Raw genomic sequence first — 25,767 nt, 5'->3', positions numbered from 1 at the left:
TTTGCACACTTGAGGTCATGCACATTTGAAAGGTTTTCTGGGCTGGATCCCACTCAGAAAGTCTGATAAAATATAGCTCAACACCTCTATTGTGACAGTGTAATGAAGAGCAAAGCACAGGCTCCTGTCAGAGACTCAGTGGTGATTTATCTTATTCAGCATCATGAATTTAAACTGGCTCTTAAGTATCTACTGGAAAATATATAAATGTTTACATAGCTATAGTCTTACATGCAGGCTACCAAGACACTGTCTTCTGTACGTTGATATTTTTACATCTACATACATAGATATTAACACATTTCTCTTGGTAATTCTTGGTTCCAACTGAACTAAACTCAAGAAGCCACAGGATATTCAAGGACTGCTGACACAATTCAGTCTTGAGGATGGGACCTTCTTCAGAATATGCTTTTACCATCAGCACCTGCTTGATGTCCACAAGGTTTCACAAACACAGGGTTTGCTGTTGTGCCCGTGACTGTCCTAATTTATGAATGAGTATATGCTATGGAAGAGGTTGTGTCTCACCCTGCCCAATTTAACTGAAAAGGTACAGGCAAGAGCTGGACATGTCAAAGTACATTTTTATGAGGAAAAAAAAAAAAAAAAGACCCATTGGCATAGGGATATTCAGGGAGGAAACAACATCCATGATCACAGCTTACTCTCAGGCAAGGAGATGGGTGGCAGGGTGCTGACACAGTCTTACCTGAGCCAGAACTGGCAGCTGCTGAGCCACCACACAGAGGTTTCACAACCCAGACCTTGTTTGGGATGTGGAGCCAAAAGTTTCCTTTTATAACCCCACACAACTCACCATGGATGCGTCACACTAAATTATAATTAACCAACAAGAATTTCAAGCAATTGTAAACCAAACCAGACTGGTCATCACCTCCCTTGTGGGCATGGTCAGTCTCTGCCTTACCTCCTCACACCATTCTGTCACCTTCTGGTGTCCTCACGTGCTCCCCATCTTCCAGCCACAGAGATTCTGCTACTGCACAAAAACCATGTCACAGCTACAGAAACATCTTTCAGCCCTTCACCCTGGAAAATCTCTTCAGCTCTTTGTATATTATCTTGGCAGCATAACATTTTATGCTCCTAACAAACAGCTTTGTAGCAAAACTGTTCTGCTAAAGACTGGTTTATAACGGTAATGAGTAACACTTATTGTGCCATATGCTTTCTGTTTTAGTTTTTTCTATAGGTACTGCTTTTTTTTTCCCTCAGAGGCTCCTAGCCTGGGTTGCATTTGAATTTTCTAGATAGTTCAATGTAAGATTCAAGGATGGAGGGATAACTTAACTGTGAAACTACATTATCTGAGGAGATAATCTTTGCCACTGCTCCTTGTCACGTTTGCTTTGGAGGGTTAGGCTCTTACTGGTAGGAAGAAAAGTTTGTGGTTTCCTATTCCTCTCTTTGCCACTCAGGTGGGCAGAGCCACACAGCTCTCAGTGGCCACAGCTGATGACGGATGGCAACAGCCATGAGGAAATCTTGTGCTGGCTTCTGGGCTTTTTGGATGAAATATTGATGTTTGTTATTCAGACACCCATTATGGAGTAACCTCTTTTCAACCAATGAGTGTGCATTCAGGGTGTGAATCATTTAAGCCCAAAGCAGATGTTTTTTGGCACAGCTCAGACAAACCCTGCCCCTGAAGGTGTATGCATCCCTTTGCTCTCATGAGGAAAGCCTGAGGTGAGAGGATCAGACACAAATATTTGCTCCAGGCATGTCTAAAGGCAGGTGAGATGTTTGCTTCCCCCTGTGCATTTTCCAAACCAGGAGGTCTGAGGTATGTCTTCCCCAGTCACCCATCCCAACCCTGACTTTCGCAACAGACCTGGGCTCAGCAAGAGCTTTGGGCTGCCAGCCAGCCAAGTGCTCTGTGCTCCAGGCTTTCTTCTCTGATGGAGACAATTCCAGCACAGAAAGCAATAGTTGGGCTTTTTGAGGAATGCTTCATTTTGTCTCTTCCCCCTCCTCCCCTGCTTCCTGCCACGGTTAGCTAGAATAGTCAAACTTTTGGGGTTTGGTTGCATGCATTGTTTATCCATATTTGCTGTTGCTTCTATGTTTAACAGAGGAAATAACTCCCTATGATAAAGTATCACTACATGCTGGTAACATCAGATAAGCTGAGCTGGACAAAAATGTTTTCTTTGGCAATTCTCCACTTTCTTTAATTTGGCCAGTGAACCCTCTTTACTTCTGGAAATGGGAAGGCCCCAGTTATGCTTGACTGTTAACAAGAGCAGTTTCACATTTTATTTTTTTTTATACTCCACGTAGGGCAGGGAGAGCAACCCTGTCATTGCTTTCCCTTTTTGTAGAATTGTGTTGTCTTCAAACACAGGGTCTGTCACCCATTCTGCAAAAAGCACACACAGACTCTGGATATTTGCTTTGATTTCCAGTTCCGTGCAGAAAAGGGAGCCAGCTGGTATTCTACAAAACAAGCTCAGCTTCTCAAAAAACAAGGGTCACTTTTATACACAGAAACATGTAAAACTACATTACCTCTAACCAGATGCTATCATTCACGTACCTTATTGGTTAACTGGTTCTTTGCTTCCATTTCAAGCTACAGTGCTTAAAGATTTCCCTGTGCATGCTCAAAGAGTAGGAATCTTTTTGTTAGTAGAGGTCCCTCTAGCTAATGGGTGGGAATTTTAGCATGCTAATAGTACATGAATATGCTGATGAGATGTTAATACAGTGAATGCCATTATCCAGTGTTTTCTACCTAGTGATCAAGGCTGTAATAAATATAAGTTGAAGTAAGTACTCCCTTCCATCCCTTTTCTTTTGCAGGCCTGTCTCAAGGACAGGCTGTTGACTACTTTGTAGTTTTTGACCACTTTGACTGTTTTTCTCTAATTCTTGATGTTTCAGTGTTATGTAAGCTCTCTTTCTATTCTGCATGTCTCTTTCTTCTCTTTTATGTGACTTCCCCCTCAAAATTTAGCTTATTTCAATTAATAACTGACATCAACTGGGATGATAAGCATCAAGCTGTGCATATCAAAAACCATGGTGAATGTCCTTTGCACTGTTTTTCTGCTTTTCCAGAAAAAAAAAATGAGCCTTTGCAATCTGATTATCAGCCCTTGTTGAAAGCTGCACACCACTATAATTTTACATATTTGAAGCTGAGCATGGGCACCCTGAGGGGACCCTTTCAAGGTGGAGGCAGCCTTCCCAGGTGCAGCAGGAGGAGCTGAACTGTCAGACATCAGAGGAGCTCCCTGTGCCCCCTCCAGGCGAATTGACAGGGGCACCACTGCCCTGGCACAGGATGGGGAGAGAAGTTCAAGTGCAGAGGTTGTCTCACAGCTTCACTGTGGCTGCCATCAGTGGGTATCAGGCTGTGGAGGTCACTCAGGTGATACCTTGGCACACAGGGAGAGAGGGAAGGAGATTGCTGCTGGAGCTTGGATGCCCCCTGGGTTAGCATGTGCTGGTGGTTCTGGGGTAAGGTTTTCTCTCTCCCTACACAGTACCCTGGATGCAGCCAGAGCTGAGCATCTTGAGCTGAGGATCCTGCAGCACCACTGTGGGCAGGTGTCTGCACCCTGTGAGATGAGCACAGACAGCTATGCAGGATGTAAGCACATGGGACCCTGCATGAGCTCATCTGTGCTATGGGTTAACCAGTGTGCAGGAATCACACCAGTGCCATTGGCCACAGCCTCCTTCACTTCATGTTTTTCACCAAACACAAACCTTGGACCTCAGGAGCCCTTTTCTGCCTGCACGCTAAAGCATGGCACAGGATGAGGTTCAACAAGGCCAAGTGCTGGGTCCTGCACTTTGGCCACAACAACCCCATGGGGAGCTCCAGGATGGGCACAGAGTGGCTGAGAGCAGCCAGGCAGAAAGGGACCTGGGAGTCTGGATTGACAGGAAGCTGAACATGAGCCAGCAGTGTGCCCAGGTGGCCAAGAAGGCCAATGGCATCCTGGCCTGTATCAGGAACAGCGTGGCCAGCAGGTCCAGGGAAGGGATTCTGCCCCTGTACTCAGCTCTGGTGAGGCCACACCTCGAGTCCTGTGTCCAGTTCTGGGCCCCTCAGTTCAGGAAGGAGATTGAGGTGCTGGAGCAGGTCCAAAGGAGGGCAACCAGGCTGGTGAAGGGACTCGAGCACAGATCCTATGAGGAGAGGCTGAGGGAGCTGGGGCTGTTCAGCCTGGAGAAGAGGAGGCTCAGGGGAGACCTCATCACTCTCTACAACTCCCTGAAAGGAGGGGGTAGCCAGGGGGGGGTTGGTCTCTTTTCCCAGGCAACCCTCAGCAAGAAAAAGAGGACACGGTCTCAAGTTGTGCCAGGGGAGGTTTAGGTTGGACATTAGAAAGAATTTCTTTACGGAGAGGGTGATCAGACATTGGAATGGGCTGCCCAGGGAAGTGGTGGATTCTCCATCCCTGGAGATACTTAAAAAGAGACTGGATGTGGCACTCAGTGCCATGGTCTGGTAACTGCAGCAGTAGTGGATCAAGGGTTGGACTTGATGATCTCTGAGGTCCCTTCCAACCCAGCCGATCCTATGATTCTATGACTCCATAGCAGTGCCCATGGGAGACAGGGGACAGCAGCAGTGCAGCATGTACAGCATCTTTCACCCTCATCTCCCACCAAACACCTTGAAAAGCTCTGGTGGGCATTGCTACAACCCCACCACACTGCATGGAGAAGGCCGCTCCTCTGCTGACAGGGGGCATCTCCTGCAGCAAGTGCTCTGCTTGCAGGATATTGCACGTGGGGTTTAGCAGGTTTCACCCCCAAACTGTGCATTGACTACACAAATACTGCACTGGCCCTAGGAGCTGGTGTCTGTCCAGTTTGATACTGGGATGTATCAAAGATTTCTGGGCTTGATAGAGTTGCTGGTGCTGTGGAAAGCTGAGCTCCATTTTCAGGCTGCAACTGCACCTGGCACATTCTGTGAGGATCTTCCTTGCAGCATATGTGCAGCCTGAAAGCCTTAATTAGGCTGGATTTATTTGCTGGGTTTTTTTCCCATCCTTTCCTCCCTTCCTCAATACAAACACTTATGTCATAAAATATTTCTAGAGGACAACATATAAACAATGCACACTTAATAAAAATAAGAACTGGAACACTAGTAAGAAAGCAGCTGAACTTAATTTTCTAGCCAGATAACAACTGAAGGTTTTTTTCAGATATTGAGGGGTTTTGTTGTGATTGATTTGGTTTACTCAGGAGTATTCTGCTTAATGCTGGCTCCTTCAAAGGATACTTGAACTTTTTTCTTAGTTATAACCAACATGTAATTTCTGGGACTTAAAATTTGAATTTATGGTTAAATAACTTAAAAGTAAACTATAATTACGTGGCTTTGCCTGGTGCAGCTGGTGCCAAACCAAAGATAAAAGTTATTATAGACAAAGGGTAACTACGGGGTGACCTGGTTTCCATTGGAGAGAGTCAATACAAGTCTTTAATGAGTAAACCTAGTGAAGAATCTGCAACAGAGCCCAGTAACCAGAGTTAGGCTGGGTGCTGTATACACCATACAGTCACTGGATAAAGTACTGAAAAGGCTAAGACAGGAGAAGGACTCCTCAGGGACAAAGTGTCGGCACCACACACTGAAGAAAGCTTCAGCCCATGCCATGAGATTGAGATGGATTAATCTCCCCTTTGCTCCAGTCTCTGAAGTGGGTTGCTGTCTCTCCAGAACTGATTTGCCCTATTTATTTTTTTTAAATAGTGTTTCATATGGTGCATTGGTCTGCCCACACTAAAATTCAGTGGTGCTGAACGAGGTCTTTCAGACCATTCCTTTCCTGGTCCCAGTTCTTGACATCCAAGAAGGGCTTTAATTATAATGATAGAAGTGTAATTAATCCAGAAGTTTTCTCAACTTCTTGCTCACCTCTTTCTGTGGTGGAGCATATGACTCAGCTGGCATCAGTGACAGCAAAAATACCTGGATTTTTGAAGAATCAGATCTTATTTTTATGATTGCTGTTCTGATACCAGCTAAGACAAGGAGAAGGCTTTATGTCTCTCAGCTTAAAAGAAAACAATAATTCTCTCTTTTTATTTGAATGCTATTCTATATCGTGGTTTTTGTCTCTTTGCCATAGAAATTTTGAAATCAAGTCAAACACTGGAAAGAAAAGATGATATTGTAAACCCTGGACATAAAAAAAAAAACACCTTGGGCTTAAAAAAACGTCAAGTAAATTCCAGCTCTTCCTGGGTTTTACATTCGAACTTCCTCACCTCAAGGCTTCAGCTTTTTAGTCTGTAAACAGGAATAATACCTTCCTGTCTTAGGGAAGTGTTGTAAGAAGGTTAACTGATTCATGTTTGTAGGGTGCTGGGACATGATAATGCATATGCAATGGATATGGAGACACATATACATGCATACTATGGATGGAGGTACAGACTGGTTTTATTTTTGTGAGTGCCTCCTATTTTTTTTCTTTTTACAATATCACTATCTTCCTAAAACACAAAGATTTCTTACAGATGAGAGAGCATAGATCCTTTTACCTGAAGGCCAGCCTGCACATAAATAAAACATTTTTTTTTTTATGTATATTTCTTGCCTATTGTAAGTATCAATGTTAGAAGGTTTTGGTATTTGATAAATGCAGCACAAAAAGGGCTCAAAACCAGCTCTCCCTAGTAATGTATTGTCACATTCCCATGTCTTTCAGAGTAATTTATAATTTAAAAGGACAGTGAAACTTCACCTAGATATCCCTCTCCCTCCCTTATTTTCCTGAGTGAAGCAACATGTTGCTGAACTATATTTTTTTAAATTTAAACCAAAGTGGGCTTTCTTTTCTTTCTGTTGCCAGTGCCCCCTGCAAGAGCAGTTGCATGCTCGGTGAGCAGCTCTTCATTGGGCTGCCTCCTACACCCAAGCCCACATCAATGTCACTTTTGTTCCCAGGATTCACGAGCTGTCCTCTGTACCTCACACCTCCCTTTTGGGTTGTGGCATTCTCCTTTCCTACAGCCTTCGGAGATGGAAGTCTCCTGGCAGTTAGTCACAGGTTCATCATAAACATGACATCTGGAAATTCCTTCCCTCAGTGATGACAAGGATAACCATGGCCTGACCACAACTCCAACTTTACTTTGTCTCCCAGAAAGCTGTTAAAAGGACTAATCCACTTTTCAGTCCCTCTCAAACTGGACAGACAGAATTTCTGCTCCAGAAAAAAAAACAACAACCAAACAATACAAAACAAAACAATTCAAAACAAAACCAAACCCAAAAGAGAATAAATTCTGGTTTAGAATTAAACTCAGGCTTTACTTAGACTGTAGAAGACTTCTATTATTATTATTATTATCATCATCATCATCAACATTGTCATCCTCATCGTCAAAATATAAACATACAAATTTCCATTTGGATGGAGAAACCAACACATCAGCTATTTTATTTTCCACACATAAACTAAATCTGTATTTTGATATTTTAATACATATCTTTGCATGCACTTTCCAAAAATGTCTTTTCAGTTTCTCAGTTATGTCTGCTTCTTGTCCTGCTCTCATACAACCCTCTCTGTTATTACTTTTTCCCTGTCTTTCACTCATTCCAGAGGCTACAGCATCCCACTGAAAATCCTTGTTGAAACAAGAAGCTAATCAATAAAAGTTTACAGAAACCCTGTTCTCATTTTGCAGCATGGACCCACTACAGCTCAGATGCAAAGACTTGTCTCATTTAAAGACAAAATAATAATGGTGTGGTCCAGAGGGCAAAATCTCATCTTTGCTATAATTAGTAAATGCATTTTCAGCCACTGAATCTGTATATTTATGCATACACACAAGCAGGGTGCCAGGAGTGTGTGTGTACATAACATGGAAATAGCAACTGGCTTCTGTTTAAGGCTCTTCAAATTTGTGGAATTTTTACTTGTGTGACCCCTTCTGTTTGCCTTTTAATTAGGGGCAAAGCAAGAATGGATGTGTGTGGCTTTGGCAAGGAGCTCAGTGGTCCCTTCTGCTGACAGGAAAGAGGTGGGTGACAAAACCAAAGCATCTCTGGGCTGATCAGCACAGGAGCTTATTGATCACCTCCCAGATTTCCCACCCACTTAAAATAAAAACCATACAAAAAGAGAAATGGTCTTTGTGGCAAAAGGCTGAAACAGTTTTGCTGCCTTTGCCAGTAAGGAACAATGTTACCCACATAAACAGTTTAAATGGCTCCTATTTTATTATATTAAATTATAAACTAGGTTCCCATTTGGGATTATTCAACTCCTTTCAATGCAATTTAAGAGGTGGAAATGAGAAGGCAGCAGCTCTGTGTTACCAGGCAACTCTCCCCAACCTCCAGCAGTTATCCCAGGGAGCAGACTTTAGGAACTGCTGTGCAATAACAGTTCTGCTTTCCTCCAAACCCAGATCAATCCATGGAGGCTGCTCCAGTATTGGGTTCCCTCAAAGAGTTTAGAGGATTTACAAGAGCTACATCTCCTGAAGACCATGCCTTTGCCTCTCACCTCTCTATTGTGTTATATGCCTGGGAGTTCAGCCACTGCCTTCCAATAAGGTGACATTTTTTTTACATACAAGAAATTTTTAGATTACCTGCTTATTGATTTGGGTTAGCAAGCAGACCAACAAATGTATCATACAATTTTGTAGGGCCTAGTACACTGTATGCATTATATTTGCTCTTACTGTTTTATTGCAATGTTCTTTCACTCCTCATGTCACTCTTGAAGCTATTTATATTTATTTTAGGCTTTATTCAAGCAACTAATAATGTCCTAGAGAACAAGCACATGTGGAATGCATAGGAATAGAAACCATCATGACTTCATACATTGTATATTAATATACAGCTGGTCTAATAAAACAAAAATCACATCCACTAGCAATATACATGAAATACCTTGCATCACTCAAAAGTCCATTTATGTTCAGAGAGCCTGCTTCAGAATTCAAGATTGTTGTATTCTTGTCCTGGGTGTAAATCAGAAATGGGCTCTGTGTGTTTTCACTGCCTTTTGTCTTGACTCTTTCTCAACCATCAGACAGTTTGCCATAGTTCCTTCACTACCAGGGATGCCCCATGTTCTAACTCAGCTTGCTGCCAGCTGGATAAGGACAGCAGAGAAGTGAGAAGAAACAGATCCTTCCATGCTGGTGCAATGCTTCAACACAAGATTCAGCTGTCTCAGTTGCAGAGGAGCATTCAGGAGGCAAACCAAGAGCTATAACTTGGGACCTGGCAGAGGTTATTCCTCTGGTTATTTAGTCCAGCATATGGACCTGGGCATGAGTAATGCCTTCAGAAAAAGGAGCCTTTCTCTTTTTCTCCCTCCATCACAATGCCTCACTGTCAGAAATGAGGTTTTGATCCCTTATTGGAGAGAGATACAAGTTATGAAGTGTTTAATGAAATTTCTTCTTGAGTACACAATGTGTGAAAGATTAATTACTTTTCTTCTCCATCTCTTCCCATGCATCGAGCTCCATTTCTTGATAAAAATCTTTTTTTCTGTCTCACTAATCTACATTTGCTAATTCTCTTAATTAGTTTCTTCTTTCACTAAAATTAAGCATCTTTTGAAAGTTAAGCCTTCTCTTCCTGAGTTAATATATGCTAATAGCTCAAAACAGTTAAGCAGCATAGTGAGACCTTTTATATGTTTCTTTTAATAGAAAATGTTTAATTTGACCATATTGGATAAGAGGAATTTTATGACATCAGCATTATTGGAGAACTCTTGATTGAATTTTGCATCCTCCCATAAAAAAAGTCAATCTGATATAAACAAAGATACATGTTTCTGTGGCTCCAAGAAAGATTTCTGTTTGGAAGAGGGGAAAGTAGTTTTTCATTTTTACCCAGGGACCTGAAAAGAGCCTGGATGAAAATGTGGCATCTAGTAATTTTTAGATGCAGTTTCTTGTATTTCTGACAGATGCTTTTTCATCACCATTCTCATTTTACATCACTCTGTGTCTTTGAACAAGGTTTCACACATGCATTAGTAAAACCTTTCAGCAGAGCTACATGACCACCAATCACTACATTGAATGCCTTGAAATCTTCTGAGAAGGCTTCCACCCAACTAAAAAAACCCTTCCAGCTTTCTTTTCTCATAAACGTGAACATTTGACAATTTTGATTTATTTCTCTTTGTTTTACAGCCAGACATGAAGCTGACATGGTTTTGTTGTTCTTAAAAAGGAAAGTGTGCACTGTGCAAAAAGCTCCAGCTCATCCACATCAGTAGCACTGGAGGGGAAGGTCCAGCCTGATCCACTGCAGGGACTTCCCAAGCAGCAGGGAATGGCAGTGGTACCAGGAAAAGTTCCTGTCTTGCACTCTGGGCTCAGTTGTTGTGGTGACAACAAGAAATTTACACTCTGAGACTGGGAACCTATCCTTTTCTCATTAACTTAACTCTGCCTGCAGAAGCTCCATGCACTGCTGCAGGAGCTCTTTCATTTCTGGATGAAGCAGAAATACAAATCCTCAGCTCTTCTTCAGAACACCACTGTTTCAGTAAGGATTTTGTGCTTGACTGTTCCAGACAATCAAAGATTTTTATTTTCTTTGTGTGTGCAAGACAGAGGGATATTTGGGGTGCTGTGGTTTTTTTAATGCAAATTACCTCTCAGGGACCCCCTAGAACTATTTACAGTCTGTCTGCCCACAGTGGTTCCTGTGTGTGAGCTCCCTTCTCTGCCTACTCAAACGTAGGAGTTTTTCAACTTCTACAGAATTTTAATTCCAAACAGCAACATAAGGAGATATGACAGAATCATTTAGTGGCAGTACGATGGGTGCTTTATTCTCAAGCAAGAAATCTGCTACACTTTAACTTAATATTCTTAACTGGATAGCAGCCATGTAAAGGCAGGCACAATGTAAAGGATCTGGGCTTCCTTGACAAAGCAATTAATTCCCCAGTCTAGTGTTTTATGACAGGGACCACAAAATCAGAGAATGCTTTGGGTTGGAGGAGACCTTAAAAATCATCTTGTTCCAACCCCCTGCCATGCTCAGGTACATCTTCCACCAGAGCAAATTTATCAAAGTCCCATCCAACCTGGCTGGATGGCTTTTCCAAACAGAGGAAAGCAAAGGTGTTCTTTGCAAAGGAAGCAAGAATTAAAAAGCAGGGGCAGTTATATAAGGACCTCCTCCAATTTCTCCCTCTTCTCTGCAACCTCTTCTTGCCAGGACAAATATAACAAGCACCACTGGGCTTCCTGCCTCCCAGGTGCTTCATGCTAAATGTACTATGGTGGTTCAGACTGCACAGAAAACAGAACTTCTGTTCCTGCATCCCCATCTCACCTTTTTCATGACCTGCAGCCACATGTAATGAACAGGGATCTGGGATGTGCTGTATATAGGCTGGGGCAGGGGATCTGTTGCTTTGGGTCAGTGCCACTGAGAACTCACCCGTGGAAGATAGTGACATGTTCTACACAGGGGTTTTCACATTGCCTCACTTGCTGCAGAGGTAGTGTCACTGCCCAAATTAGCAGGGTGGTTTTGCTCATGCCCAAAGCCATTTTCAGTCAGCATTTTGAGCTCTAGTCAAAGGAAACCCAATTGACCTGGAACCAAGACAGGCACGGAGGAGACAATGACAGTTCAGAGATTCCTGTCCTTGAAAGCTCTGGGTCATTTCCTGGCATCACGCTGTGAATTGTAGTTCACACAACTGAGCAGCAAGTTCCAGATCTTAATGTGCTGAGCATATTTGGCATGTGCCCACTCTGAAGTGCATTTAGGTCAAGGACCATGAAATCAGCTTGCTGAGTCTCATAAGGATTTGCAGGTTAAATACGCTGCATTCAACAATAATTTAGCTTTTTTTAATATTCTGATTTAATCTCACATCCTTTTACTCCTTCCTCCTTGAAGAATAGAAAAAAAAAAAAAAAAAAAAGAAAGAAAAGAAGAAAAAAAAAAGAAAAAGAAATAAAAAAGAAAAAAGGAATTTAATCTTTGTAGCTATATTGAAGGAAAAAGATCAAGACATGAATGTGGAATGAGAATGTGAAACAGTCGCTTGTCTCTAAAATCTGAGATACTCTGGCAGTGTGAGACAACTCACTGGATGGAAGTCAAACCAATTTTTCCTTGAATTCAAACAAGTACTTTACATGGAGAAGCTGGTTCTTCAGAAGACAACAAGAACCACCTCTTGTAATGCCCTTGGTTGAAGGGATGCTGAATAGAAGGAAGGAAGCAAATGTTTGGGAATCCTTTCCTCTTTACTATAACTCATTTTCTTTCACTGAGGCAAATTTACACTTTTTAGGACATTTTAGTTTCATTCTGCTGTTTGGTACCTACAGAAATCTACCAGCTACTTTTGTACCACAGGAAACTAAGGACCTGTTTTGCCCTGAAGGACAAATGCTGCCCTGGTTTTTCTGGGGGGGGACTAGCTAAGGAAGATGGACCCATTGATACTGATCAGAATCTGGAATAACTGACTCAAGTTCTGTTGCCTGGCAAATATATTTTCAGTTTTTGGCCTTTAACAAATACTTTCTGGTGGTATTTTTAATAATGGTCCTCAAAATCTGTTAGATCTGGTGCATATTTATTTCTGGTTAGCACCTGGTAAGTGATGGAACTTAATTCTGCAAGTTCAGATTTATGTCTGGAAATCTCTGTGCCTGGACTTATTGTCAAAAAGGGAGTCTAAAAATGGACATGCTGAGAGTACAAGGACTTCACACAATGTTATTTCAATATTTTCTGCATTATTTTTCTCTCCTGTTTTTTATGTTCCCTAAGACCTAACTGAGATAACTGAGATAAGATAGTATAAAGCCATGAATTTTGAAGAAAAAACTGCTGCTTCATGCAACTCATTGTTTTAATCTGCCTTAAATCCCACTGTGCCAGAAGAATGGAAGGTGGAAAATGTGACTGCCAACAGGACTTCAGGGCTCACCCAAAGCAGGGTTTGATGTCTGTGCCAGGATTTTACTGGAAACTATAATAAAGAATAGAATTCATAGACTGAATGACATGCTGGAGAAGAATCAGCATTGCATATCAAGTAGGATGCCATGTTTTGCAAACCCAGTCTAGGTTCAAGGAGTGATTTTTATACAGGAACCATATCTGATGGTTCAGATAATATTACATCTCTGGATTTTCAAAAATCTTTTGACCTGGTCCTTCACCATAGGCTCTCAGTGCGGTTATATGGAATAAAAGCAGTAGGATAAAAAACTGTCTAAAAGAAAAGAACCTCATCACTGGATTACACAACATAAAGGAGTTTCCAGAACCCACAAAAATCTCTGCTGTTCAACATCTCCAGGGATTTTATGGAAAAGTTTAATATCATGAGAACGGTTTGCAGATAACACAGAACTGATCTTTGAAAATAACACCTCAGAAAGTAAAAATGAACTCACACAATGTTTGGAAATATTAAGGAAAAAAAAAAAAAAAAAAAAAAAAGAAGAAGAAAAAGATCAAAGCAGGACAGTGCTGCTGTAAACCCACATCTTGAATATTGCATTCATCTTCATCCATTTCATCTGGGAAGAAGTATAGATAGAAAAGATACAGAGAAGGATGAAAACAGAGATGGGCTCCTGTGTAAGGTACAGGCTATGGATTTCCTGCTGCAATCCCACTCCACCCTTGTTTGTCCTGTCACTGTGCTGGTTCAGAGCAGTAACCTGGTAGAAAACAGACAAGCACTAAAAAAGGGGAAGAGTTTCCCATCAGGTGAGTGAACTGAAGTGGCACAGCCACATCTCCAGATGTGGACATGGGGGGACAAGGTGGAGGGAGGAATGTGGCAGCCAGTCCTACAAAACTTCTGCCTGCAGGTATAGATTCACAAGCCTTTTTGGCCAGGTCTGCTGCTGAAAGGTACAGGTCCATGTTCCCCTTGCTTGCAGATACTCAGTGCCACCCCTGAAAGCCTCTCCCTTTTGGTGTTCGTGCGGGTGTGCAGCAGCTCAGTGGAGGAACTGCTCTAAACTGAACTAAAATTAATCATTTTTCTTGGGTTGCTCTGATCAGACTCACTGCATGCCAGCACAAGATGCAGACGTGACCAAAGGACAGGAACAAGCAGTGGGGACTGGTGGGACTGCTTCTTTGAGCAATGCCAGCACAAAGGGGTGTGGAAAGAAATAATAGACTAAAGCTCTATAGCTTAGGAAAAGGGATGGTTCTGAAAGCATATAAAAGAGGTCTTCAAAATGACATGGTAAAAACAAATAGGGCATGATGATTCAGTATTTCTTAGAAAACAGAAATTCAAGTTACCCTATAAAATTATTAAGCATTGGATTTAAAATCGGTGGGGAAAAGGTCCTCTCCGGCCTTTGTGCACAAATCTGACCTTTCTGCTACTTCTGGAAGCCAGAAGTATCAAAAAAGTATTTGACAAATTCACGGAGTAGGGTTATATTTGTGCCTGGTAGTGTAACAGTGGACAGAATTTTTACTTTTGAGAATTCTTCCTCTGCACCTCAGAAGCTGAAACCAGAAAGAAACTACCACTCCATGGTGGTTTTTATATTTTTCTACCTCTTACCTGTAAGTCTACTATTGGTCATTGCCAGGCAGAAGATACCAGCATGGGAATGATTGCACTGAACCTGTAGGCTGGTTCTTCTGTTTTCATATACTTTACCTCAACTATATGTTGTATAAATGTATTGTTTACACTAGTTACATTATATTTGCAGCTATTTATCGTGGAGACACAATAATAGATAACTCTTAGACAAATCTAAATGCTAAAATTACATTGAACAGTTTCTTTTTTTGCATGCAAGCTATACTGTTAAAATTATACTGAAGAATGTATGGATTTGGGCTTTGAGAACCCTGGTTTAGTGGGAAGTGTCCTTGCCCACACTGTGGGGGTGGAAGCAGATGATCTGTAATATCTCTTCCATCCCAATCCATTTGATGATTCTATGATTATGATTCTGTGATTTGGTGTTACTTTAGCTATCTGTCTCATTGATGTGTTTGCACGACAGGAAACAGAGGTAGCTTTAAAAATGGCGGCAATGGGAAAGGTAAATGTAGCTCCTGCAGCTCTTCGTTTTGGCTAACGGGGTTTCCCACATGGGACACATTCTGTGTAACTATGGATGGACAAGGGACAATAAAGGATGATTTGCAACCTAATGCCACAAATCACATCCATCTCTTTCCTGAGGGTTTTATCCCAAAACGCTGGAACAAACTGAAAACTTACTTTGTGCAGACAATATGTACTGGGGGGGGGGGGGGGGGGGGGGGAAACCCGATTTTCTACCTGAAGTCAGGAGCGGGAAGGGTTCAGTGCCAGCTTCGCCCTCTTTCATGCTCATCCCCTGCGCATCTTACAAAGACCTACAGGTCTTACAAACCTGTGCCCGCCAGCGGCGGAGCAGACAGCCCGACGGCTCCCCGCGTCCTCAAGTCCGCCCATCAGCGCGGTTACCCTGAAATCCACCACCATCCCTTCTCCCCGCCCAAACACACAAACACACAGACACACAGACACACAGACACAGACACACACACACACACACACACACACAATCACACGCAGACACACACACACATACACACACACACTCCACAAGCCTTTCACAAGCAGCGGGGCAGGTACGCTGGGGCCGGACCGGGCCGGGCTGGGGCGGGGCGGGGGAAGCCTGGAGGTGGGAGGGGTGGGAGGGGGGCGAGGTGTGTCCCTTGTGCGGCGGCTCGGCGGCGACTTGGCGAACGATTGGGTAAGGACGGGCGAGCGGCTCCGCGGCTCCCCCGCTGGGCTCCCGCAGTCTCAGCGCCCTCCCCTCCCGCGCCGACTCCCGCCCGCCCCGCTCCGCTCCGCGCCGCTCCCCGCCAGCCCCCCGGCCCGGCCCGGCCCCGGCCCCGGCCGCATCATGCCGCATCCCCTCGGGGCCGCCCTGCTGCTCGTCCTGCTGGCGGTGGACTCCTCGCAGAGTGAGTACCGCAGGACGGAGGGGGGGGAGTAGCGGGGGGAAGAGCGGGGAGGGGGGGGGACCTGTCCCTCCGACGAGCATCCCTCGCCGCACCGTGTGCGTGTGTATGCGGGGTGAAGCTGCCGGGGCTTGGGGACGCGGAGCGGCTGTGGAGGAGTGTGGGGGGGTGGGGGAGAAAGGTCGGGATGTGCAGCCTCACGGCCGGGCTGCGGTGAGGAAGGTGGTGGCGGGGGATGGCGGTGCGGGGTCGCTGCTGTGAAGGGCCGCGACCACCCAAGGGCAGGGAGGGGGCTTGGTGCCCACCGGCGGGGAGGTTTGGGGTGCGTGTGAAGGGCGGGCAAGGCGGGCTCGGCTGTTCATCGCTGCCTCCCCCTCCTCCTGCTCCTCTCCTCCTCGTCCCCTCTCCCCCGACCTCCCCTGCGACCCTCTGGCCCCGGCCATCGGCGTCCCAGCCGTGCTGCTCCGCGCCTCGGAGGCTGCTCAGTTCCTGCGGCAGAGGCAGAAGCGAGCCTACCAAATATTCGAGGAGACCAAGCAAGGACACCTGGAGAGGGAGTGCGTGGAGGAGCACTGCAGCAAGGAGGAGGCCCGGGAAGTCTTTGAGAACGACCCCGAGACGGTAAGGGAGCAAAGCCGGCGAGGAGATTTGGGCGGGACTGTCCGGCTCTGCCCTCCTGCCTGTTCTTCATCCATTTGTGGATGGGAGCCAGCTGCCTGCACAGCTGGGGAAGGAACCAGAGCCATTAGATGAATGACTGGAAGCCAGACAGTGTAACTAGCCCCTCAGCCTGTGCAAGGGATGTGTCAGCACTGTCTGGCCAGAAATGCTCCCCTGAGAATGGTCTGGGTGAGTGGCCCAGCCTGGCACCAGCTGACATGGGTGCTGTATCCTGAGAGTGCAAGGGCCTTCTCCACCCATGGTGTAATCCATTGGTGTAATCCAATGGTGTAAATCCATTCAGCAAGAGCTGTGCAACATGATGGATGCTATGGCTTCCCTGGCTGGACATCACCATCCCTCTTTCTTTTGCCCTCCCATCCCAGCTGTATTTGAAATCTTCCTAAAGTTGTGGCATGTATCAGAAAAGGGGTTTCTCGGAAGTGTGTCGTAAACACTGTCACCTTTTTCAGCCATACTCAGCTTGGTCAGCATTTTTTGAATCGGTAGGTTCAGGACCTGTCATTGCAGCAGCAGGAGAGCACGTGTATGGCAATGTGTTAATGCTGCACTTCTGACACTGAGCATGGGTTTGCGCAGTTACAGCCTGCACGTCCCATGCAGAGTTGGCTTTCCCAGTCTTCTAAAAAAGCCTGACTTTCACTACAGTCTTCATGTCACTTTGAACAGCATCTGGATGCAGTCGTGTTGCTTTGCTAAGCTTGTCTGACTTTTCCATTTAATTTACTCTCTGTGCTGTTGTGGATAGGCTGTGTTCATGGCAGAGATTATCTGGCATTGATATAGCAGTGGGAAGTGAATTTTCTTGGTGTTCAACTGAAGCTTGATACTGCACAGCATGTTCCTGCTAATAGTACGATGCTCTAGGAAGAAGATAGAAGAGTGTGTGTGTGTGTACACAGAGACACATGCAACACAGGCAAGGGAGGGATTCATCTGAGGAAATGTTTTATGCTTCAGCCAAACAAGCCTTGACATGTGTGCTTGATTAGCAGGCTCAGTGCTGGATACACGGTGCATTGGCAGTAGTACGTATGGCAAAAACATTGTGATGTTGGTTGTCTTTTTTTTTTTTTTTTTTGGAACAGTTTAGAACTTAATATGGAGCATTTGCCAAGGCAGTGTTCAGTGGTAAAGCACTTCTGAGTACATGCAAGTCACATCTGTATGCAGCTGTGTTTGCTTCTGTCCCGAAAAACTGAGCTAATACAGAATATAGATAACTTCCTGTAATGTGGTGAGCATGGCTGGCACAAATGTTTCCATATTTATGATGAATAACATAACTCTAAGCTCAGTATAAACACTCACCACAGAGCAGCAAATGCAGGGAAAAAATAATAGCCCAAATGTGATTTTGTAGCATTCTGGAATAAAGGTGATTTGAGGTCACCAGTTTTGCTGATTGGCTTCTGGCCAAGAAAGTAGCCAAGGGCAATGCATTGATAGGTCAGTTTATAATGTGTTACACTGTGTAAATATGTCAGGATTTTTCAACAAAATTCATTATTTGTTTCATATATTGGAAAAAATACACAGTTCTCCTGCTGTAATGAAAACAGTCAAATCATTTTGGTTTAAAATCTCTTCATGTGTCACATAAGTTCTCTAAGATCCATTTATTTCATTTAAGTGTGTTTTGCAGGACAGTGCAAACTTTCTGTCATTGCAAATGATTATGATTTTTTTGTGCGTGCATTTTCATTTGTTAGTGCTGCTAGGTCTCTCCCTAATTCTGAAAACCTCTAAAAAATTTCACTAAGGCTAAATAAACTTCTAGTGTCTGTGCCCCCTCGTTTATTTTACAATACTTAGGTCTGCAGTGACATAAGATCTTACCTTTTCTGAGACACAAGCCTCCTAACAGCTGTGAGTGTGCTTGTTATGTGCAGAATGTCCTACTCCTTGTTGTGACTTTGCTTCAGTTTGACAGGGAAGCCAGTGTGCCACTGCCTATCAGGGGGATTTATGGCCCTTGCTATGCATTTTGCAATCAGCATGTGACATAAAGGCAGCAGCTGCTGTTCAGGAGCAGTTTTCTAATGCATGGTGACAGGGGTCATGTATGCAGGCTGTCATTACTATAAACACTGGAAGCCTTCAGTGCTTTGTAAGGCATAGGTGAATACTTCTCCATCAGTGTCTGTGGATTTGATGGGCAGGGTATTCATAGAATCACAGAATCGGCTGGGTTGGAAGGGACCTCAGAGATCATCAAGTCCACCCCTTGATCCACTCCCGCTGCAGTTCCCAGACCATGGCACTGAGTGCCACATCCAGTCTCTTTTTAAATATCTCCAGGGATGGAGAATCCACCACTTCCCTGGGCAGCCCATTCCAATGCCTGATCACCCTCTCAGTAAAGGAATTCTTTCTAATATCCAACCTAAACCTCCCCCGGCACAACTTGAGACCATTTTCCCCATCTGCATTTTCATCTGACTTAATCTCTTTTTTTTCACATCTCTTTATTGTGCAGCTGAGGTAATGGGAGTGTTTCTTAAACACTAGGAAGATATCGTGCTGTCATTTCACTGATGCTGCCTTGTACATTCTCTCCTGGTAGCTGACAGAAGAAGGAAGCTAGCTGAGACAGAGTTGACTCAGGAAAGATGAAAACTGTTGACAAACAAGGCCTGGTTGAGGAATTACAGTAACTGCAGTTGTGCTTCAGCGTGTTGTCAGGCTGCAGCTGGTCCATGCTGGTTAGGTGAGGACATTTTACCAGTCAGGGCAATGGTACAGATGAGTTGATAGATGATGGTTCCTTGCATTTCAGGGTGGCTGACATTTTTGTCTCTGCCTGCTGAACATGGTCACGGAGATGAACTACTTCAGTCATGACAGAAAGAGACAGCTATAGCACTTTTTGCCCTGAGCTTAGCACCATGGCTAACCTTGTAGAAGGCAAGCTGTGGGGAACGCATCAGTGCACTGCTCATCCACACTGTTGCATCTCCCAGATTTTATGCTTTAAAGCACCAGAATAGCACAAATGCAGGCATCTGACTGTTTGCTGTCCCATGGGAGCAATGGTCTTGCAGCCTTGACAACTGAAGTTTTATTTAAGAATAGTTAATAGCTTGCTGCTTCTATTTTATCTCAAAAAAGGCTTGTGACATGAACACAAAGGTGTTGTCTTTCCTCCCCATCTCCTCCCATCAGATGATCTAATGAAATGTACAAGTCTTTCTAACAGACATTGAAATTCTTAACTCTTCTATGGTTGTGTGAAGAGAATTTCAAGGCCTAATTTCCAGATCTGTGACATAAAGGTGTGGTATGACAGCACCAGAAGTTTAGGTAAGATGCAGCAAGGCAGTAGCGTAGCTTGCGTGGCACTTCCCTGGGTAAAACCCAGTTTGATCCATCTGATTATAACATCTCACAGAATCACAGGAAAAAATAACATCTAGCCAAGAATAACATTTTATGGAGAGATACCTACTGGTTAGATCAGTAAACAGGAATGAAATGTTGTCTACCTACACCAGAGCACCCTTTCTCCATGCCTTTCGTTGCTTCCCAAGCAACATCTGCAAGCTGTCAGCAGAAGATACATGTTCTCTGAAACCTGAATGCGGGTGTTGCCACATGTGTGATTACTTACATCAGCTTCTAAGAATAGTGTATTATCCAGGGCTAAATAGCCATTCACTTGCAGGCCAGGGCAGCTTTTGTCTTTCATGTTGCGGAAAATATAAATATCAGCTCACCCAGACTGGAGGAAGGAAGATCAATTGAAGCATTTTTAGATTGGTTTTTGGTTTTGCTTTTTTTTGCTGTTGGTTTTGTTTTGTTTTGCTTCATAGGAGGCAGAACAAAGCTCATTCTGTGCTAGTTGTATGACTATACATGGTAAAAACAAATGTGAGCCTAGGTTAATGAGTCTGGCAGCCCATCTTTTCCATGAGGCCGATTATAACATCCTTAGATATTACTGCAGAATTGTGGGATAGCTCCTGGTTCATAATTCCATTTATGCTGGAGGTGCCAAACAAAAAAAAATTAAAAAGATAATAGGGTAGGAAAAATGAAGGATGGAAAATGTGTTCATGGGAGGTATGAAAACTTTTTCTAAATGGGATCTATTAAAAAGATATGCTAAGTGTGATAGATAGGCTGAAGTTGCAAAATATCTTGGATATATAGATAAGAATGTTATTTAAAATGTTGATGAGGCCTTATAAAAAGCAGCACTGCAGAAATATTTGACCTTGGTGTGCAGTCAAGGTATTACAGCTTGTTAACTGACTGATAAACTGCTCAGGCATTTGGTTGACCTGTTCTAAAAATGTGGTCATCCAAGCATGCAAAATGAAGGGCAGGAGGGAGAGTAGTTGCTGTTGTTCTTGGAAACGCTGGATTTCACTAAAAGAATAAATACAGGAAAAACATGCCCTTGTGCAAGGTGTTTCTCTGTTTTGAAAGGCTCAGCACAGGGAAGGTGTTTGAATGGAGCTGCTTATCATTTGGTACCATAGTTAATTAGTGCAGCATCTGTCACTGCACGATAGCTGTTGTTAGTGTTGAAGAACTGCAGAGGTCTTGGTGCAGGTCACCACTGAAATCGCTGTTGCTGAGCACTTTGAAAGCTCTTTGGCCCACCAGAAACACTGATGTAGGTCAGCCTGGCTGCCTGTGTTTACTGCTTATGGATTAGTCCCTCAACAGAGTCCTGTGGAAAGCCAGCTGGTTTTCATACGTGTGCAGACTGAACATCTGATTCACAGGCATCCACATGAGCCCTTCCTTCTGAAAGGGCTTGCATCCAAGGTCCTATTAAAATCAATGGATTGTCAGAGAAACTGGCAGAGAATTACAGAGAAACTCGGGCTGAAAGGGACTCAGGAGGTCTCTAGTCCACTGCTCTATTCCAGTCTCCCACTCACAGCAGTGAGACCAGACCAGGCTTTTTTGAGGCTTTTTGCAGTCGTGTCTTGAAAATAACTGATCCTAAAGAAGCATCCTGTAATGTCAGCATTCTTTCTGCTAGGCTGGGTTTATCGAGAAGCTGAAAAGCAGATGAAGCAATATATAGGGTGTGATAATGGTCACTTTGCTTGTGTTTTGTAGTCTTGCTGACTCACTGGTTTCATTTCTTTACTTGTTCCATTATGTGATACAGTCATGATAACACAGATGAGCTGCACGCATGGAGTAGAGTAATTAAAACTTTATGCTGATCTTCTAAGAGGGGTGCTTGGGTGCTTGGGAGACAATATTTAGGTCTTATTTCTTATTTTAGGTCTTATTTCTAAGAATAGCAAGGTAGGTACACATTTGTAAATACTAATCAGAAAAGTATGAAGGCATGTAGGGGGAGGAGAGGAGATAGTGGGAGAGTTAGGCAGTATAAAATTTCTTTGAGTAATTTAGTGAATGTTGTGTAGTCTAGACATGAAAAATACTGACACTATCTTTAAACACAAATGTCATCAGCCCTGTAAAAAATATTCCTTTCTAGATCCAGGCAAAAATATGGATTTACTTGCTGTGACCATTCTCAGTATTCCAATTGGTTATTACATTTTTGCAGAGTGTGAAGGAAGGGCTAGAACTATTGCTTGTATAAATGTTTATATCTCTTCTAGTTGGTGCACAATTCATCTGAGACAGGGAAGGGGTTACTGAAGAATTCTGAGCTGATGATTTAACCTGCATGGGCTCAGTATATGGAAGGATGAATTCCCAGGCACAGTGATACCTTCTGAAAAGATTTTGAGAAAGCAAGTAAGGGGGAGATGTAGACTTTTCTCCAGTAATGACTGAAGGAGAGATGAAGGGCATAGAAAAGTTTAAGTACCCAGATGGATGCCACAGCATCTTCCCAGCTTTCTGCACACTGATGGGATCTGGGTGAGCACTGGTTGTTCTCCTATCCCTTTCTTCCTTCTCTCTGTAGTTTCTCATAAAGGAAACACAGGATGGGAGGGAGTCATACCAGACTCCAGTAGATCTGACTGGTTTGAAAGGCAAGCAGATCAGGACCATGGGGCAGGATGCATCTGTCTTCTTGGTGGTAAAGACACAGCATTTGTTTGTGGTGGCAGAGTTCAGGAGGGTAACAAAAATATTCCTGTCTGCCCTAGAAAGCTAAATGCTTCTTTACCAAAAGTTATTGAAAAGGGTTAGCAGTTTGTTGTTGGAAGCAGACACAGCTCCACCAACTCTGCTGGACTCATGCCTACCTGATCTTTATCTGTTTCCACTTGTGTGAGTTTAGCCCAGGAGTTCAGAACAGAGCTGGAAATACTGAAACATCATATCACAAAAGTACTATACACTAAACCTCCTGTGCAGCAGGAGGGAGGGAAGAAGAGAGAACAAAAGTGGTGAATATTCCATTTAAGGGGCTGTTTGAAAATAAGATGGAAAAAGGTGCTAAGAATGGTAAATTGAAGCACAGGGATTATACAGATTTTAGGTCAAGAGGAAGATAATGGAAAAAAACAGAAAGTTATTAAATGAGGTTTTTGAGAGGAATACAGTAAGTTTTAGTAAATATGTGAGGGGGGGAAAAAAGCCAATTAAGGATGAAGAGAAGTTTTTTTGTGGCTAAGAGATAATGTAATTTTCTTTCTAAATTAAAAGAAAGAAAAAAAAAAAAAAAAAAAAAAAAAAAAAAAAAAAAAAGAGAAGAGTAGCCTATGGAGAATTAATACAGAGTTTGTTAGTACACCTACAGGGGAGTCAGGTAAGAGAAACATTGAACCTGCATGAATTGGTAGTTGTGGTTCATGTGTGCTCCAAGCTCCAAGTGAAGTCAATGAATTCCAAGCAGTGACTTTCTAGTAAGTGTGAACAAGAATGGATTCAACATCAGAGGTTTAGAAGAAACTGAGAATGGACACAGCAAGGGAGCTGCAGGCAGCACGAGTTCTCTGGAGACTGTGGGACACAGAGCTGGGGTATGAGGAACTTTGAGGCAGGAGACTTACTAAAGAAGCAGCAAAAATGTTCATTATCTCATACTTTAGCCCCCAGTGAAGTAATTTAGCAAGTGTTAAATGACTAACACCATGGCAATTTGAAAACAGAACCAGTGAGAAGTGGCAAGGGGAAGGGATCCATCCAGGTTATTTCTCCATTCACATAATAGTTATTTTCAGGCTTTGGTTTCACATTTGGAAGCTAAGATGATCTAGTTGGAGTAAGATCCTGGTTTGCTTTCTTTGACTGAAGTTTCTAAGTGAGTTTTAATTTTACCATGGGTACAAGTATTGTAACCACTGCAACAAGTAAGGATTCAAACAAACAGCACTGAGTGGAGAGCTGTTATCACATTGGGATCCTCTTTTCAAATTGCAGATTGATATAGCTGGAGGGAACATAGCCTTTCAGTCCTGAAGTTGTGGAGGAAAACACAGGGAATTTGTGTTTGGATCGAGTTAAGAATAAATTAAAAGCACGTGAAACCAACTCATTGGAATCACTCTACAGATGATTTTTCTTGGAATATTTGGCCCTTGGCAGCAGTTGCATCCATTTCACACTGTTACTACCCAATCAAATCCTGCCTCAGGCCAAAAGTGGAAATAATCTCTGTGCCTTGTACATCACCACAAATGTAAAGTATCTATTCTGCTTGGCTGTGACATACAGGAACTTTTTTTTCCCCCCTTCTTTTGATTACTTTGTTTCTTGTAATTGTGCAATCTAATCATTGGTGGGGTTTTCCTCACTGCAGAGCAACATCTTTTGCTGAAGTGGCACCTCAGTATGCTGGGGGGAAATAGTCCTGCATCTCAGAAGAGGGCAAGGGTAGCTGCAACAATAGAAAGTTTTTACTTTTCTGTCTTCAGGATTCTGCAGAATTGCCTTGTCTTTATGAAAGGGGTGATACTGGAAAGGGTGTTCCTGTTTGGAAAGATGAGCAACTTGGTGGAAGGGGCAGGCATATAGTCCTTATATACCAGAATAGCTGAACAGTGAAATGGGTACTTTGCAAATGGATGCAAAATCTAAAAGCTACCATAAACAACAGTAACTCTGGTGGTAGATGGGATTTCAAGCTTTTGGATGCAACATGACCTTCTTGCTTCTTTAAAGTTTCCCTTGCCAAATTTTGGTGAGAACTTATCTTTGCTCCTTGCATGGAGAATGCAAACTGCCCCAAAGCAAAATAGGAAGCAAACTAACCTGAGTGTAGGGTTCCTCACAGTGAGAAGGAAAGCTTGTGCACGCAATGTGACATTGATTTGAGAATAACTTCTACAACTGTATCTTCCTGAAACTTAAAATTTTGAATTGTAGGATTGTTTAATTAGATTACACAGGAGGAAGACCTAATCATTCAGCATAAGAGTTGCTATGCATCAAAAGCCAAGGGCTGAGTTTTAAAAAATTCAGAGAACTCTTGAGCATTAATGAGCTTTGCATTCTCAGGTTATAACAGTTAAACAACTGTCATGCACTAAGTTACAGCCAAATGTGGTTGTTTGTTAGTTGTCATTTTTTGTAAGGATAATGCATGCCTGTGGTGTGGAAACGCGAGGAGCACTTGTAAACAAGGAGGTCAGGCCATGCCCAAGACAAACATTCAGTCTTGAAGGAAAGAGGAAAAGAGAGAGAGTCACTATATGGAAATGAGAAAAGGGCATAATGTGGGAGGTTTTTAAAGAGGTAACTAGGTAACTAAGAAAGTGCTTTCTAGAATTGCTAACACAAATCTGTGAGCTCCTCCAGTGCTGGCAGTGCTGCAGCCACGGAATTGCAGAATCCCTGGGATTGGCAAGGCACCTTTGGAGGTCATCTGGTCCAGCCCCCTGCTCAGGCAGGGCCACCTTCAGCCAGTTGCTTAGGAATATGAACAGTCCCTCTGTAGGCTATGTCTTTTATCTGCTGCCACTGCATCTCAAATATAATTTTGATTAGATTCAGTGCTTTACCTGACCTAAAACTCAAGCAAAACCAACAGAAGCAGCTGGCAGGCCCTTTTGGCTGAGCTTCCCAGTGTTGCCAATTATTTAAGCAACAGTGAGAGCATTTTCCTGGTGTCGACAGGATCATTGTTATGTTTTCAGAAGGTCTATTTTTATACAGTGACTCATGTTAATGCCTGTTCTGATTTGGTGTTCTTCTCTAAAGCACTCTTAGTGAGACTAATG

The 25,767-nt window shown here is 43.3% G+C and overlaps 1 protein-coding gene across 1 annotated transcript in view; it reads left to right on the top strand.

Annotated features, from left to right (window-relative positions):
- Window positions 1–15,727: 15,727 nt before the first annotated feature.
- GAS6 (growth arrest specific 6) overlaps window positions 15,728–25,767 on the top strand; it is a 44,735-nt gene continuing 34,695 nt past the window's right edge. Inside the window, exons 1-2 of the mRNA XM_071744227.1 lie at window positions 15,728–15,979; window positions 16,431–16,597. Of these exons, the coding sequence (XP_071600328.1) occupies window positions 15,919–15,979; window positions 16,431–16,597 (228 nt within the window). The 5' untranslated portion in view covers window positions 15,728–15,918. The remainder of the gene's footprint in view (window positions 15,980–16,430; window positions 16,598–25,767) is intronic.

The sequence above is a fragment of the Heliangelus exortis genome, chromosome 1, assembly GCF_036169615.1.
Source record: "Heliangelus exortis chromosome 1, bHelExo1.hap1, whole genome shotgun sequence".
Classification (NCBI taxonomy): Eukaryota; Metazoa; Chordata; class Aves; order Apodiformes; family Trochilidae; genus Heliangelus; species Heliangelus exortis.
The sequence above is the reverse complement of the archived record's forward strand: the minus strand, read 5'-3'. Positions and strand labels throughout refer to the sequence as shown.